The sequence below is a fragment of the Balaenoptera musculus genome, chromosome 9 (assembly GCF_009873245.2).
Source record: "Balaenoptera musculus isolate JJ_BM4_2016_0621 chromosome 9, mBalMus1.pri.v3, whole genome shotgun sequence".
Lineage (NCBI taxonomy): Eukaryota > Metazoa > Chordata > Mammalia > Artiodactyla > Balaenopteridae > Balaenoptera > Balaenoptera musculus.
In genome coordinates this window covers 86,910,679-86,928,581 of record NC_045793.1, presented here as the reverse complement: position 1 = coordinate 86,928,581, position 17,903 = coordinate 86,910,679, and the positions used below count along the sequence as shown (strand labels likewise).

Here is a 17,903-nt window from a genome sequence, read left to right as displayed (position 1 = left end):
ACTTGAATGTTTGGGGTGAGGGTGGGAGAACTGGGAAGTCCAACTCTTTCTTATATAAACTTTTAAACAATTTCCCTTGTTTTAAGATCCCTGTATGTGTGTATGTGTGCGTGTATACATACATATACATATACAGATGTATACACATAAATGAGTGTATATGTGTTTATATATATACACACAGTATACGTATATATGTCAGACTTGGGATCCTTTTATAGATTTACATTTACATATATCAACTTGCAGTTTTCGTCTAACATATCATGAACATTTCCCCCATGATGTTAACTGTTATTTAAACGTGATTTTTAATGGCTTCATAATTTTCCATTTCTGAATATAACCAATTTTATCTAACCGATCTCCATTATTAAACATTTGTTATACAGTTTTTCACTGTTAAAAATAATGTGCAATGAAGACCCTTGTATGTGTATTTTTGTGCAGGCTTGGTTTTCTTTTTATTAATATTAGTTGTGGAATTGTGGGATCAAAGGAATGATGACTTTTAATATTTTTCCAACATATTGTTAAATTGCTCTCCAGTAAAGACTATCAGTTTATGCTCATCACTGTGTAGAAGTGCCTATTTCGCTTCACCTTTGCCAAGCAGCACTGGTTACTGTTATTTTTAAGAAAAATGGTCTTTTTAAAAATTTTGTGTCCATATAAGATGATGGATATTCACTAAACTTACTGTGGTAATCAGTTCGTCATATATGTAAGTCAGATCATTATGCTGTATACACGTTAAACTTATTCAGTGCTGTTTGTCAGTGATATCTCAATAAAAATGGTCAATTTGATAGATGAAGAAATGATTTCATGTTATTTTAATTGAGCTTTTCTTCATGTTTGACATTAGCATTCTTTGAAATTTGCCTGTTTTATGTCCTTTGTATCTTTTCCTATTTACTATTTTTTATTTTCTTTTTAAAATTTTCTTTTTCTATTTTTAATTTTTCTTTTTTTTGGTGGTAAATTGTGAAAGTTCTTTATATAAAAAGAGCTCTGCATAAAAAAGAAATCAGCCCATTGTCTTTTGGGGAAAATTACTGTCTTTATTGAGACTTACCCAGAAAAATTTTGGATCCCTACTGTTGTTGGAGGAATAGCTTTATTAAATCTTAGAACTGTTTGTCAGAAATGACCAGGTCAGTTAGAAAAGGGATATACATTTGAAGAACTACTACTGAAAGGCTTTCAGGACTAAGAATTCCCTTCCTTGCCGTGGAAAAGAAGGAAGGATTAACAAAGATCAACCTAGAGCACCTTACCGGAGAGAAAGTCATGATGTACTGTAGAAAATAACAGTAATTTCTTACTTTATTACAGGACTTGTTTCATGCATTAAACAAGCATTTATTGAGGGAGAGCCTTCTCTACCCTCAGGGAATGTACACTGGTGGGGTTAGGAATGATGCTAAGAAGAAAGATATGTTTGTAACTAACTAGAATACAGTGTGAGATAGAGAACCTGCTTGCTGTATTATAGCACAATGGACCTGGTCTAGTTTCTTAGCACAGAACAAATGAGAATGAGCCTATCAGTGACTGCCAGAAGTTAGAGCTGTCACCTCTTTTACCTGGAGTGATGAGACAGCTGAGACAATAAAAATGAAATGATTCAGCTGCTATTTAGTTTTGAACAGTTAATTTTTTCTTCTGTTTTTGAGGTCAATATGAGTATGACAGTGAGAGTTAAATTTTTTGTCAAAATGAAAAGAGTAAATTATATTTCTTATATTTTTGAAAGCAGGGATGTATGTAGTATATTTTTTAAAGTAATTAGAACTGTTAAAAAATGGGTGGCAATCTTCTGTTACCTGGAAATCTGTGAATTAATTCTGAAGATTCCAGATGAACGGTTTGTTGATGTATTATTTGATCAGTCTCTTAAAAGTATTCACAAAGCTTTTTGTTTTGCTTTCTTACTGGAGCAGTTCATATAATACTTGTGTGTGTGTGTGTTTTCATCCCTACATTATTATAATGACATTAATACTTGTGGAGACAAGTGAATTTTATTATAATCAGATGAAAAAATTTATTTTGTTATTTAAGAACTGGTTTCCAAAGTGGTACTTATAATAAGAATCAACTGATACCTTGTCGATTTTAAGATTCTTGAGTGCAGTGCTCTTACTCATTTTTATCTCATACACGTATATGCTCAGTAGAAATGTATTGGGTGAGTGAAATACATGTTACATTGATGCATATGTGACATATACTGCTAAATCATAAGTTGACCATATGTTTGAAAATCTCATTTATATTTTGTTTGAAATTATTTTCATCAGCTTTCTTTTTTATATCTTAACTTCTACATATAAGGTATGTCTTTAGCCCATGTGTGTTTTTCCACATATATAATTTAAAGTATGTTGTGAGTTGATAATGACTTATTTATTTCTTCTCTTTCCCTCCATTCTTAGATTCCTTTTGCATCTTTAAATTCCAACCGTATCATGGGTCTCTTAGCATCTGTGTTCCGTCTGTCCCCTATCCCCCTTTTTATTTTCAAATAAAAAGTGTCCTTATGTTAAATTGGACTTTTCAAAACAGATAATTTGTTGTTCTTACGGTAGAATAATTCTCACTTTTATTCTAAGAATTGTGATGGGAAGATGAGCTAGAAATTCTTTCCAAGCTTTAGATTAAATCATGAAGGATAAAACTGTACAAATTCATGGTCATGAAAAGAAGTAAAAACTAAGAATGACAGTTGTTAAAGAACAATGTATAACTGTAAACTTGATGCCAGGGAGTCTTTTCCTTGTGAAAAGACCTCGAAGTGGCTTTTATAAATATGAATGCATGACAGTGTGGTATAAAGTCTTTATTTAAAAAAAAGAAAAAGAGAAAGAAATGCTTTTCTACTATGTATATATAGACTGATTTGTTTTTGCTTCCTTTGCTTTGAAGGTTTTGGTTGTAGTATGGGGTAGGAGGGTAAATGCAGTTTTTGTCGTCAGTCCACTCTTATAGTCTTGGCTATGCCATTGTTTTTGTTTCCATAGGTGTTTTTTGTATAATGACTTCACACCTTCAACTTATTTTTGCTTGAACTATTTAATACCATACTTGAAGGCATATTTCAAGACCCCTTTTCCTGTATTAAAAAACTAATATGCTCCTATTGCAGAAACTTAGAAACTTTTTGCCACTTAAAAGTAATGGCTTACAAAAAGAAATGAAATTGAGTTATTTGCAGTGAGGTGGATGGACCTAGAGTCTGTCATACAGAGTGAAGTAAGTCAGAAAGAGAAAAACAAATACCGTATGCTAACACATATATATGGAATCTAAAAAAAAGAAGGTTCTGAAGAACCTAGAGGCAGGACAGGAATAAAGACGCAGACATAGAGAATGGACTTGAGGACATGGGGAGGGGGAAGGATAAGCTGGGACGAAGTGCGAGAGTGGCGTTGACATATACACACTACCAATGTAAAATAGATAGCTAGTGGGAACAGCCTCATAGCACAGAGAGATCAGCTCTGTGCTTTGTGACCACCTAGAGGGGTGGGATAGGGAGGGTGGGAGGGAGACGCAAGAGGGAGGGTATATGGAGATATATGTATACGTATAGCTGATTCACTTTGTTATATAGCAGAAACTAACACACCATTGTAAAGCAATTATACTACAATAAAGATGTTAAAAAAATAAAAGTAATGGCTTTTAATGATTTGCACTATTATCTTTCAGTCTGTTTTCTGAATGTGTATATTAATTATAAATTTTTAAAAATTGTGATGTGTAGAGGCAGGAGGTATATATGAGAAATCTCTGTCTTCTGTTTCATTTTGCTGGGAACCTAAAACTACTCTAAAAAATAAAGTCTTTAATGTCTATAAATAAGTATATTTATAAATAAAGTCTATAAAAATTGAGTCATATTATATTGTAGTTTTATTTCATGAGAAACTAATTTTATTCTGAAAAAAATTTGTTTTATGACTATGGTAGGTTTATAGTGTATCATATTCTTTATATATGTCATTAAAATTCTATAGTTATTTTAATCTGTGGGGTTAAGAAGTCAGGATCGTGGTTACCCTTAGCAGTGCTGCATAATAAAGACTGGAAGGGGGGACCTGAGATGGGTTCCGGGTGCTGTTCATTTTTGTGAAATTGAGCTGTATACTTACGTGCTTTTTTCTGTATGTATATTATACTTTAATAAACTTTTAAAAGTTTAATAATTATTGAAATAATACTTTTAGGTTAATAAGATTAATAGGGATAATTGGGAAAAGAAATGCGGAGACATTTCAGATGACTATTTTCTTCAGTTGTGATTGTAAATGATATGTAACTAGTTCACTTAAAAATGTGTAGTTACTTAGGCAATATTAACTTATGTATGTGTCTGAGCTCCAGCTATTTTTACTGACGTTTTATGGCTGGATGACAGCCTATGACATGTTTTCAAGGACTTTAAAAGACCGAAAAGTAAGAGTAGTGAGCTAATCTGAAGTGTGAGAACAGCTTAATCTATTCTAGAATTTTAGAATAAGTTGTATATGAACATATGAGGACTTTATCTAGCTTTTTCACCTCTGTATCCCTAACTTTTTCTTATACTCAGCAATGCGTTTTTGTTAAGTCAGTGAATCCCTGTTTTGGTTTGCTCAGCCATCAACTGTCCTCTCATCTGCTTTGAGTATTATGACTTTAAAAAAAGCACTTTGTCAGTTTGATAGGTGAAAATATCTTATTTGAATTCGTGTTTTTTAAATTAATAAGTTTTAAAATGTTTATTAAATACATAGATTTAACTTTTTTGAGAATCATCTAGTTAAGTAGTTTGGAGAGTCGTTCAGTACGGTAGCCCCTAGACTCGTGGCTTTTTTATTTATTTATTTATTTATTTATTTATTTATTTATTGGCTGCGTTGGGCCTTCGTTGCTGCACGCGGGTTTTCTCTAGTTGTAGCGAGCGGGGGCTACTCTTCGTTGCAGTGCGCGGGCTTCTCATTGCGGTGGCTTCTCTTGTTGCGGAGCATGGGCTCTGGGCGCGCGGGCTTCAGTAATTGTGGCACGTGGGCTCAGTAGTTGTGGCTTGCCGGCTCTAGAGCGCAGGCTCAGTAGTTGTGGCGCACGGACTTAGTTGCTCCGCAGCATGTGGGATCGTCCCGGACCAGGGCTCGAACCCGTGTCTCCTGCATTGGCAGGCGGATTCTTAACCACTGCGCCACCAGGGAAGTCCTCATGTGGCCTTTGAACAGTTAAAGTTGAGCTACTTTGAATTGAGATGTGCCATAAGTGTAAAATATAGACTGGATTTTGAAATCTTATTATGAAAAAAAGAATGTAAAATATCTCAGTAATTTTTTAGTATTGGTTCCATGTTGAAATGACGTTTTAGATACATTGGCTAAATAAATTATTATTAAAATTAACTTCACTAGTTTTGTTTTGTTTCTGATGTGACTACCAGAAAATTTAAATTTACGTATGTGGTAACCATTATATTTCTGTTTGACAGAGCTGATCAAGACAGTAATCTAAACATGAGGTGACTAGGGCCTGAACTTAGGATAGTGTTTATAGAAAGAGAAGTAAGGAGGGATTTTAAGAAATTATGCAATTGGCATATATGTTATATAATCTCGGGTGTTACATTACAGGCTTTTTGCAGTTTTGTGTTTTTCCATCATAGCTTTGTAATCAGTAGTAAGCTTTTTGAAGACAAGGATTTCATCACTATTTTAAAATTCTCCTCTACGTTTCGTCTTTTGCTGGGTGCATAGGAGCTTGATTGAACAACAGTAATTAAAAGGACATCGAATAATTTTATACACACAAAGTTTGAATTTTTAGAATGCAGGTTAATGATTCTTAGAGTTCCTATACCCTTTATTTTAATATCATAATATCACCAGTTAGCCATCTCAGTCATATCTTTTTTAAAAGGTGCAAGGATAAGGGAACTAACATCTAGTCTTATATATATACCAGGCTCTGGGTAGTCATTTTATATCTTTCTTCATTTAGTCCTTGTAGTTACCCATGAGAAAGATATCAATCATTATTTTACATATTAGGATATTGAGAATGAGTATTTTTTCCAGTGTTATGTTAACCAATCCAGATATGCCCAGCTTCAAAATTAGCCCGTTTTCTGCTGTAGTTTACTCTCTCGATTAAAGTTAGCCACTTATTTTAAGTGATTTGAAGTTAGTTTGATGTTGTGTTGGACATGAAGTATGTGAAGAATAATCTTTAGAATAAAATGTGTAATGATAGGGCTTCCCTGGTGACGCCGTGGTTGAGAATCTGCCTGGCAATGCGGGGGACATGGGTTCGAGCCCTGGTCTGGGAAGATCCCACATGCCGCGGAGCGACTAGGCCCGCAAGCCACAATTGCTGAGCCTGCGCGTCTGGAGCCTGTGCTCCACAACAAGAGAGGCCACAATAGTGAGAGGCCCGTGCACCCCGATGAAGAGTGGCCCCCACTTGGCGCAACTAGAGAAAGCCCTCGCACAGAAACGAAGACCCAACACAGCCATAAATAAAAAAAAAAAAAAAATTTAAAAAAAAGAGTACTACCTTTAATTTAAAAAAAAATGTGTAGTGATAAATTTTGGTAGTTTATGATGTATTATGTATTCCAGTGTTCAGTATATGAAAGGAAATTTATAAATAACTAAAACCTTAGAGAAAGAAAAAAAGGCATATTTGTTTTCATTCTGATTTTCTTGTTGTGTTGTAATTCTAGAAATTTCACTGTAGTTCATGAAAAAAATAAAATTTTAAAACAGTTTTAAATGTTTATTTTGTCTTTTAGATAAAATCAAAGACAAAATTAAAGAAAGAGATAAAGAAAAGGAGAGAGAAAAAAAGAAGCATAAAATAATGAATGAGATCAAGAAAGAAAATGGAGAAGTAAAGATTTTGCTGAAAAGTAAGTTTATATTAAGTGATTTCAGTTGTACTGTGTTATATTGTTCAGTATGTATGTATTGGCTTAGTGATTAAAATAAGAAATGTTATTTGGTGCTGAATTTTGCTGGAAATAAACATTTGTGGTCAGACTATGAAAAGTAAATAGTGGGGTTTTCTAATTTGTGTAGTAATATGTCTTTAGTATATTTATTTAGTGAGTTATTAGAAAGTAGTAAAGGTAATTATTAGGTTCCTTAAATTATTTGAAAATAAGTTATCTAACTCTGTGTTTATATTACTAGTCTTTATCCATATTTAGATAATCTAAAATAAAAGGCTAAAGAAATTTTTAGCATGATAGGTATGGTGGAGGAAGTGATCTTACCAATATTTGATGATAATCACCATAGCATAGTCTAGGATTTAGAGGCAGCACTTTACTCTGAGCTAAATAAGAAGGTGTACTGTTTTACTGTATGTTTCTTGCATGCTTAAGAATCCTCTTTTTGTTTCCTGTTTTTTCTCATTACAACTATTTCTAGTTGTTGTTTATACATGGGGGTGGATGGTGAGGTAATAATATAAATCCTGTCAATAAATCTGAACTTTTCCAGAGAGAATTTGTGATAGAAGGATAGTTTAAATTCACTCAGATAGCAGGTAAGAAGAAATCAGTGGCATTTGGTTGCTAGACAGCTAGCAAATTCAATTGCTGCCTCATCAAGTTAACAATTGTGGATCAGAAACACGTTGACTTTGATTAATTTCATATTGAATTTATGTGTGGATAAGCCTTTCTATCTACATAAGGGAGAAAAGGCCATAGCACTGTAGGTGCAATGAAATTACTGGTTAATTTATATTATTTAAGGTAAACAATATTAGATTCTATAATTTCATTTCATTCTGTGTCATGTTTCCAGATGTTCTTTGGTGGCACTTCGTCTAAGCTCTATTTTCTGCTTGTCAGAACTTTATTTTCTATAAAATTCTTTTGACCTTGAAGAAACATGTCAGAGCTTAAGTTGATGGCTACTTGGTGAATGCTCATGGTCCTTTTGTTCTATTTTTTTTGCCAGTGTGTTTTATCTGTGTTGTCTAAATAGATTGTAAGCCTTTGAGGCAGGAGTTGAATATAATCACACTAGTGCTGTACAGCAGCTAATGATTAACACTTGGAATGTTTTCTTATCTTTACCCTCTTGGTTTAGTCAAATAGTCATTTTTTATTGGTTTAGTCACATAGTCATTTTGTTATCCGTTTGTACAGTGATGTAAATTCCTGTCACTTGGTTGAATGTTAGATTCCTAACATACCATTAATGTGAAGTATGTGAACCTAGAAATTACATATGCGAGCAGAATTTTAAATAGCCTAAAAAGTGGAGATTTTCGAGTAATACACAGTGGTAACCTTGACTTTGAAGTAAATGAAAAATTTAAGAGGTATTTTGAACTGAGCTAAACTGAAACCTAGTGATGATAGAGGGGAAAAAAAGAGATAGATTTGGAAATAAATTGGTGACCTCTGGGATGACCATAGCAAAATCTATTTACTGTAAAATGGAGGTAAATAATAATTTAATTACTGTCTTACAGGGTTGCAGAGATTAAATGAGGTAAAGTAAGGTGGAAGTGCCAAGTACAGTTGTCTAGCCCACAGATATTCAATAAGTAGCTATGAATGTTACTTATAAACACATACGAAAGATTAACTCTTGTGATTAAAAACAATGACAGAACTATCTCCCCTCCTAGTAGGTAGTATATAGATAATTAAATGAATAAAAACATGATTAATTTGAGAAATTGTGCCTGTCCCATGGTAAGCACTGAGTAAGTGTTAGCTATTTTTATTACCCGGCAAAAACAATTTGTTCTGCTTGTTTGGCCGGCCATTTCCCAAGTGAGCCTTATGATCAGGGAAAGGCATCCTTTGTTATTGGTGTCCTGGAGCAACAAGAGAATCAGTTAGGTGGGGGCGGTAAGTATCCTATTATGTACTACTTTGTGTCCCTTTTCCTTTTATGGCTTTCAACTTTTATTCTCTCCTTAAAATTTTCTCCTTCTGATAATGCTAACATTGCAAGCTATGGCAGACGCAGGCATTGATTGATTGGTGATGACACTTGAATATCTGACAGTAGATGCTAACTCTTACTCCATGGGACCTCCCTGGTGGCCCAGTGGTTAAGAGTCTGTGCCTCCATTGCAGGGGGCACGCTTTGATCCTAGTCCAGGAACTGAGATACCGCATGCTGCAGGGCATGGTCAAAAAAAACATTTTTTTTAAAAAGGGGGAAAAAAATAAAGTAACTAACTCTTACTCCACACCAGTCTTATTTCTTCCACATTTTCATTAAAAACTGTGTTATGACTAGAAATATATACATGATTATATACATGCCAGAAATGTTTTATTAATGCAGAAATCTTGTAAATGTTTTTCACTGATAAAATAGGAGTTTGCTTTATTAGAAACAGTTTAAAGGAACAAATAAATTTGAAACATAAGCTTATTTAGCTCATCCTTTTATATCTAATGTCTACCAACTACTTTTTCTGAGTACACTTATGTGTTTCAGCCATTTTATGTTGTTCATTGATAAGGTGTGAGAACATGGATGTTATGACTATAGTATTCTTGAGAGTAAATCTTATCATTATAGCATATCAGCAAAGCTTGCTGGCGAGCAGGTAGAAAGGGGATGAAAAGAAGCCGGTGTTCAAGGTTATTGGTAGTGTACTAAAGGTCACAGGTAGGTAATTCATGACAGGAGGAGCAAAGATGTTGCTGTGCCAAAAAAGGAAAGTCATTCCCCAAAGACCAAAGGTTGAAAATAGCTAAGCTAATTACTGCTTTGTTTCTGTGTATGATAATGGAATTATATATATATATATATATATATATATATTACTTCCCCTATTAGCTATGAAATCATAGCCAGTATTTCTGGGCAACCTTTATTTTTCCTTTATTAACACTAAAAATATACTAAGGTTAGGAGTGGAAATTAATTCCAGTGATTTTGTGATTTTTAAAGATTTTTTAAAAATAATTTGCCATTAACAACACATGCTGGTTTTTTTTTTATCTGTTTGTGTGTGTGGTTTTTTCTGTCTCTGTATGAGTGCCTCTTTCTTCTGACTGTGTGTGTGTCTCCATTTCTCTCTGTGTCAGATTCTCTCTTTGGCTATCTGTGCATGTGTGTGTCTACTTGGTGTGTGTGTGTATGTGTGTGTTTGAGGTCCACTGTGCATATGTCTGTGGATCTTTGGGGGGAGGGTCTCCCATCAGCCTTATACTTTTATACTTTTTGAGGGTCCAAATTACTTAGCAGTTCTTTCCGTTATGGGTATTTACCAGGATCCTTTAAAAAAAACACTACAGTTCTGATTTATTGGGCTCCGTTTGAAGAATTATGAATTTAGAGTAAATATGTACTTTAAAGACCTTTTAGTATAAGAGAAAAACATTAGTATTCAAAATGATCTTATCTCCTTAAGTATTTAAAAATTTCCTACATATGTATCTATTGCATTTCATGTATCATTCCAAGACATTAAATGAGTGAGAGATTGTATAAAACTTAAAAAATTTACCTAGTAAAGGCTAGTGCCTTGATTTGATTTAAATGTAAAGAATGCATTTTACCTGTACCCATGGAGGGGGGAATCCCCAAGACTACCCCCAGGTTTGATGATTTGCTGGGAGGACTCACAAGACTCAGCATAAATTTGTACTCATGGCTATGATTTATTATAGTGGAGGCTACAAAGTAAAATTAGTAATGAGAAAAGGCACATGTGGCGATTTCTGGAGGAAGCTAGGCACAAGCTTCCAAGAGTCCTCTCCTAGTGGAGTCACAAAGGATGCACTTAATTCTTCCAGCAGTGAATTGTGATAACATATGTGAAATGTTGTCTACCAGGGAAGCTCATTAGAAACTCAATAGTCAGGGTTTCTACTGGGAGCTGGTCACATAGGCATGCCCTGTGTAGCATGTAGCAAAATTCCAGAAGGAAAACAGGTGTTCAACGTAAACCATATTGTTTGCACAAACAGTTTAGGTATAGTGAGCCACTCTTAATTAGGGAATGGTAGTAACCTTCCCAAAATACAAGTTCTCAGATGCCAGCCAAAGGCCACCCTTGCAAGCAGGCCTAAGGATAGCAGTCTCAGGTGTGTTATGTTTAACTCTTTTCTGCACACTGTGCTCACTTTAGTATTTAATTACAGAGTAGTTTGTCATGGAAGTTTAATTACTTGATGCTCAATATAACAGTCTCTTGACTAATTTCTTATTAGTTTGTATTTTTCAGTTTCTATTATACTACTACTGTTTTCATCCACCCTTGTGACTAAGAAATAGATAGACTGTTGTACCTATTTTATTTTAAAGTAACATGACTGGATATTTACTATTTTAACTTTAAAAAATGTGTTAGTTGTAAATATAATAGGATATTAAGCTTATATTTTCATTCAAATGAAATTCTGCTTATTTTGGCAAACGATTTAATTTGTACAATTTTACATGTATTTCCAGTTTAGTTATTAATTATATGTAAGCCCGTTAAACTTTTAAGTCCTGTTTTTTAATATACTACTGTCTTTTTTGCTTGACTCATTTGGATTTTACTTACATATATTGAATATAAACCTCTTTTATCTTTCATTTTGATTAACTCCCTGTTTTAACTTTTTATTATTAATTTTTCCTAAGATTTTAACCTGAATCTGATGTTTTGATAGTTTATACCTGGGTAGCAAGTATGAATTTGTTAATATATTTTAAAACTACTTACATGTAGACTCAAGAAAATTAACACTTTATTAAGTGTTGCCTTTTGTGACTTTGCAAACCTGCATAATCAATAATGTTGACAGATTTTTAGTTTTGCTTTTCATAATGATAGCAATTTGGTCTCCATTGCATACTTACGAATTTTTAGAAGAGGTAGTTTATTATTAACATTAAACTTTCCTTTTTCAAGAATTGCTATGAACTGGAGAGAATTTTTATGGTTGTTGTTTCAGGGTTAGGATTTAGTGATAGTATTCATATGGTGAAGAACTGACTGAAAGGGAGACAAGGGAAAAAACCTATAAACTTCAGGTAGTCTGTTGGTGAGAGAAATCTTTGCATTCATGGAGTCATTAAATGTTCATCTGTAGCAATGTACTAGATGCCAGGAGGGATTTGATGATTGGTGAAGAAAAGTGTTTCACTCTGAATTCATCAAAGTTATTTGTTTCACTCGTACAGTATCCTGAAGGACATATGTTATACAGGCATCCTATGAATGAAAAAATAATAACTTTATATGACCATATCATATATATTCATAGATATAGAATATATAATAACATGAATTTAGAGTGAAGTGATTTCAGTTCCAACTACAAAGATGAGGGAAAACAAAATGAAGAAGATGATGTAAGAGTAGTCTTTAAAGGATGGGTAAGAAAGAGTTCAGTAGTAAGTACTAGGCAGGGCAAAGATATTTTAGGGAAAGGAAATACCTTTGCCAGTAGTAGAAAGATAAAGTAGGACTAGGTATGTTTCATAAGAAATTGTAAGTAGTGCAAATTGGACCAGAGCATGGCATACTTGAGGGCATTGACTCTGGATTCCAGACTGAAGAGGTTGTATTTGAGAACCCTTGAAAGCAGTTGAGTCAAGGAGTGAACATGATCAAAGCAATATATAAAACGTGTAGAATGATTAATATGGCTCCTGCATTAAGGATGAGAGATAGTCATGAGGCTTTTAGACCAAAAATTAAGGCAGTAGTATCATGGAAGTAAAAAATAATCAAGGATGAGTTGGGTAATTACATAAAACATTGGAGAGATCAGGAAGAGTGATTTGAGAGAATATCATTGGATTTGATATATGAGCATTCTGGGAAAGTAAATTTGAGTTGACTGGAAGCAGACTCAGAATTTAAGGGATAAGAATGGTCAGTTAATAAAGGGAAGGCACTGGGCATTGCAGTTTTTTATAAGAAGTTTGATGGTCAAAAGAAGAGGATAGAGAACTTTAAGCAAGGGTTTTGGAGTTGGTGGGATGGACTTATTTTGGGGAAGTAGGCAGGACATCTCATTCACCAGAGACAGAAAAGAATAATAGAGATATGTGAGGATGGAAAAATTAAGCTAAAGAAGCAGGTTGAGAAAACTTAATTCATGACAGGTTATCTATAAAAGTGAAATAACAGATGGAAACAGTGAATGCCTTCTTTCCTCAACTGTTATCTTAATGGCTTTTTTCATATTATCTTAGGAAGCATAATATTTTCTTGTGAGGATGTTTACTCTTTTCTATTTTTCTTATTGTATAGAAATAAGTATACTGTGATAATGTGTTTATATGTGTATGCTTAAATTCTATAGCTGTATAGCCTCTGTGGATTAATCTTTTATTCTTTGGATTTCTGAATTACTGAGCCTAGGGTCTACTTGCCTTTGGTTACAGAAACTTATTAATATATAAACTTACTATGACCCATGTCTTTTTCTTTCTTTCCTTCTTTTTTAAATTTCTCTCTTTACCAGTACATGGATATCATTTGTACTTAGGACATGATAAATGATTCTAATTTTGTCATCTCTTATGGTACCTTGTTAGGTCTTCACTGGAAACTTTGTAGACTCTAGTAGATCTAACATAGCCCATTTTGGATGAAAGAGTACTTTACCAAGGAGGACATATGGTAAAAAGCTAAGGAAGTGCTATGTTTGTTGCTGATACACTATGCAAGTATTTTTCTCCTTTTATGATTTGTAACTCTTGACACCTATATGCAATTTTTAAGAATTTAAAGTAAAAATGATATATATCGATGGGAAACATCTGCAGGGCATTGTTCATATTGACTTTTGTTCAACTTTCTATTTCTGACTTTCTATATTTAGAATTTGAAGATTATGCTTTCTAAAACATTCGTTTCGTTACTTCAGTAAATACTGATTGAGCATCTGCTACATGTCAGAATGGTACCATGCACTCTAGGCATAACTTTGTCTTAAGCCTTCCTCTGTGTGTGTGTGCCTGTGTGTGTGGAGAGAGAGGGAAAGAACCTGACTAAATTATGATGATCAATACTGTGTAAAACAAGTCCCAAATATAAACTTCATTCTGAGTGAATTTTGCTTATTTATTATAAAACAATTCCTAAAGCATGGTTTTTAAAGAAACTAAAATACAGAGTTTCAAAAAAATTTTTTCCAACAGGTGGGAAGGAGAAACCAAAAACAAGTGTAGAAGACTTACAAATTAAGAAGGCAAAGAAGAAGAAGAAAAAGAAACACAAAGAGAATGAAAAACGGAAGCGTCCAAAAATGTATAGCAAATCTATTCAAACCATCTGCTCAGGATTGCTGTCTGATGTTGAAGATCAAGAAGCCAAAGGCATCCTAAATGATAACATAAAGGATTACAGTGGAAAGAATTTGGATACCAAGAACTATGATTCCAAAATTCCAGAGAACAGTGAGTTTCCATTTGTCTCATTAAAGGAGCCACGGGTTCAGAACAACCTCAAAAGGTTGGACACTTTGGAGTTCAAACAGCTCATTCATATTGAGCACCAGCCTAATGGAGGTGCATCAGTTATCCACGCCTACAGCAATGAACTCTCCCACCTGTCTCCTGTGGAGATGGAGAGGTTTGCAGAAGAGTTTGTGGGTCTGGTGTTCAGTGAAAACGAGAACTCTGCAGCTTTCTATGTAATGGGTATTGTTCATGGGGCAGCTACTTATTTACCTGATTTTTTAGACTACTTTTCATTTAATTTTCCCAATTCACCAGTGAAAATGGAGATATTGGGAAAGAAGGATATAGAGACAACAACTATGTCCAATTTTCATGCTCAGGTAAGAGGTTTTTAGTTTTTTTATTTTAACTTTTAATTATATGTTTTAGGCAAGTTTCTGTTCTTTGTTCCTCATTTTGCTATAGGTTTGAAATAAAAAGATAAGAATATAATGAAACCTCTTGGGAATATTAAGAATAAATTACTTTCTTGATCTGAATGCTAGAGGTTAAATTTCAGCTTCTATTTATCTGTGTTTTTTTTTTTTTTTTTTAAGAAAATCAGTGAAATAATTAAGATTCTGTTGTCCTTTTTACTGTGGATTTATTTTGGAAGTGAAATGAATTTCACTATGTATTTTTCCAGTCCATACAATAGTTCTCTTACTTGAACATCATTTAAAATTGTCTTCTTGCTTTATGCAGTAATGCTTTAATGCTTAGCATTGGATTCATCATGTGGAAGGTGCTGAATAAATGTTGGCTGTTAAATATATTGTGATACAAAGGAGTCATCGGTTAAATATGTGATTACGTGAGAAAATGAGCAGACCAGTGCATATATTGAGCTACTTTCTATTTCCTGCCCTTCTCTGCGTTGTAGAATACAGATTATTTTAAAAGCAGAGGCAGAATCCAGTGCACTGGCTCTTGGAAGTGAATGTAGGCCCATCTAAGTCTGGTGCACTGTTACTCATTCTCAGATCAGAGACTGCTTAGGTCAAAGATCAGCCAATTTTCACATTTATTTGTGCTAAACTTCCGGTATTGTAAGTAATAATTGACATTCTAGTTTGGAAAGAGGAAAAAAATGAAGAAAGTTTCAAAGAGATCTTTTAGTGATCATCTATCCCGACCTTTCTCAACTTAAACAAACGTAGATAGGAGTAACTTAGGGTTTTAAAGTTGGCAGCAGTGCCAGGAATAGAACAAAATTTCCTTAAACTTCATCCAGGTCTCTTTTCCTTATTTTGAGTATATTTCTTTTTTTGATGTGTTCAAGTTATAGTCTCCACCTTAACTGATAGTCTGGACATGCAATAACATCCACTCATACCAACCCCCCCACCCCACAGTATGTTTGGTGTATATTGTGTAATATACTGAAGTCTGGAAAATATGCTGGTATTTAAAATTTTAATGTGTGTGTATGGGGTACTTATTGCCTATGTAACATGTTTGAGAATTGGAATTTAAATATTTTTTAGAGCCGAAAGGGAGCTGTAGAGCATCTGTCACTAGCCCTGTCATTTTATAGAATTTCAGAATGGTTAGTAATTTGTCTGAGATTACACCTGTGTTCAGTGGTAGAAATAGACTGGCATCTAGTGATAGTATCTACTATTTATTGAGTGCTGACTGCCAGGAACTATTCTAAGCACTTTATGTGTAATAACTCATTTACTCGTCATTACAATTTAATTTTAGCAATGAGGAAGCAGTGAGAGAAGAAATAATTACCCAAAGTCCTTTGGTATTAGATCATTCATTTGTTTTTCATTTATTATGTCTGCTAAGTGCTAGGTTTTTTGGTAGGCCTCTTGAATTCCAATGTGATTTGTTTCCACTGTATCATAAACTTTCTGCTGCCACACTATGCAAGTTATTTCTGTCATCTTTTAAATGTCACAATACTTATATTTGCTTTTCAGATAGCTTTAAGGTTAGGAATTATTAATTTTTTATTAAATGATAATTTTCATCCTAACTTGTGCAGTATGTACAACATGAAAACCATGCTTCCTTTTATTAAATACAACATGATGCTGGGACTTGTTAATCATGCCAGTGTGTGGCTAGGTTGTGGGTCTCAAGTCCTTGAAGAGCCACCTACCCTGGTTGCCATTACCTCTTAGGGTTCTTGGATAATACATATGGCACAGAGGAAACTCTAGGCAGATGCATCCTCTTTGTTACCAGTTGTGGCTCTGGCCCCGTATCTATGTGATCTGCTGCAAGGACTGCGCAAATAAATAAATAAATAAATAAATAAATAAATAAATAAATTTGGCTGTGTTGGGTCTTCGCTGCTGCACGCAGGCTTCTCCCTAGTTGTGGTGAGCAGGGGCTACTCTTCGTTGCAGTGCACGGGCTTCTCATTGCGGTGGCTTCTCTTGTTGTGGAGCATGGGCTCTAGACCTGCGGGTTTCAGTCTTTGTGGCACACGGGCTCAGTAGTTCTGGCTCACGGGCTCTAGAGCACAGGCTCAGTAGTTGTGGCACATGGGCTTAGCTGCTCCGCGGCATGTGGGATCTTCCCGGACCAGGGCTCGAACCCGTGGCCCCTGCATTGGCAGGTGGATTCTTAACCACTGCGCCACCAGGGAAGCCCAAGGACTGCTTTTAGTTCTGCAGCTTTAGATTTCGTGGCAGGAAGCTGCCTGTGCACGGTCCATGTGCCTTTACCTCAGTATCCTCCAGATCCAGCCATTCCTATGGTATGAAGAGGAGTATCTAGCGAAAGCTTTCCTGAACTGGTCATTTGATATTTCCCCAAACTTGGATTTTTACTTTGCTTGTTATTTTAAGAGCTTAGAAGACTGAGGAAGTTGTTTTCTGCAGACCAGTTTTTTTGTTTGTTTGTTTAATTAAAACCAGAGCAGCGAAAACAATTTGCCCTAATTCTGTAGCAAACTAAAAGATGACCAATATAGGTTAAGATGTAGCTGTTTTCTATGATCTTTATAGTGATAATGCTTATCTTTGTGATAATACTCTGTAGTTTTCACAGAAATTCATTTTTGCATCTGTTTAGCCTTTATCCTTGAAACATGTTAACTTGAGATTTTTTTGTGCGGGTATGGATGTATATATGTATACACACATGCACGTGCACACGCACACACACACAATACTGACAAAAGGATCAAGACATCCTGTCTTTGATTTTGGAATTCTTTTACTTGCATAATTCTATTTTCGTCTTCATCTATATCCCTGCCGATTGCCTGAAAAATCTGAAGACATGGTAGAATTATATATGTCTTGTAGGTCATGTCATTTTTCTGATGTTAGTGGTATAATATCAGTCAAACTGTATGAAATAAATTCTATTTGAGAATAGAATGGATTTTCGTAGAAAGTTTTGTAACCCATCTATATCAGTTGTTTTGCTGCAAATCAAACCAAAACCCTCAAAACTAAGTGGCTTAAAGATTTTTCTCACAATCTGTTGGACTCTCTG

General features: G+C 34.4%; 1 protein-coding gene across 1 annotated transcript in view; it reads left to right on the top strand.

Annotated features, from left to right (window-relative positions):
* Positions 1-17,903, top strand: part of RSBN1L (round spermatid basic protein 1 like) — a 65,959-nt gene that overhangs the window by 24,754 nt on the left and 23,302 nt on the right. The window contains exons 2-3 of the mRNA XM_036863326.1: positions 6,803-6,919; positions 14,142-14,782. Of these exons, the coding sequence (XP_036719221.1) occupies positions 6,803-6,919; positions 14,142-14,782 (758 nt within the window). The remainder of the gene's footprint in view (positions 1-6,802; positions 6,920-14,141; positions 14,783-17,903) is intronic.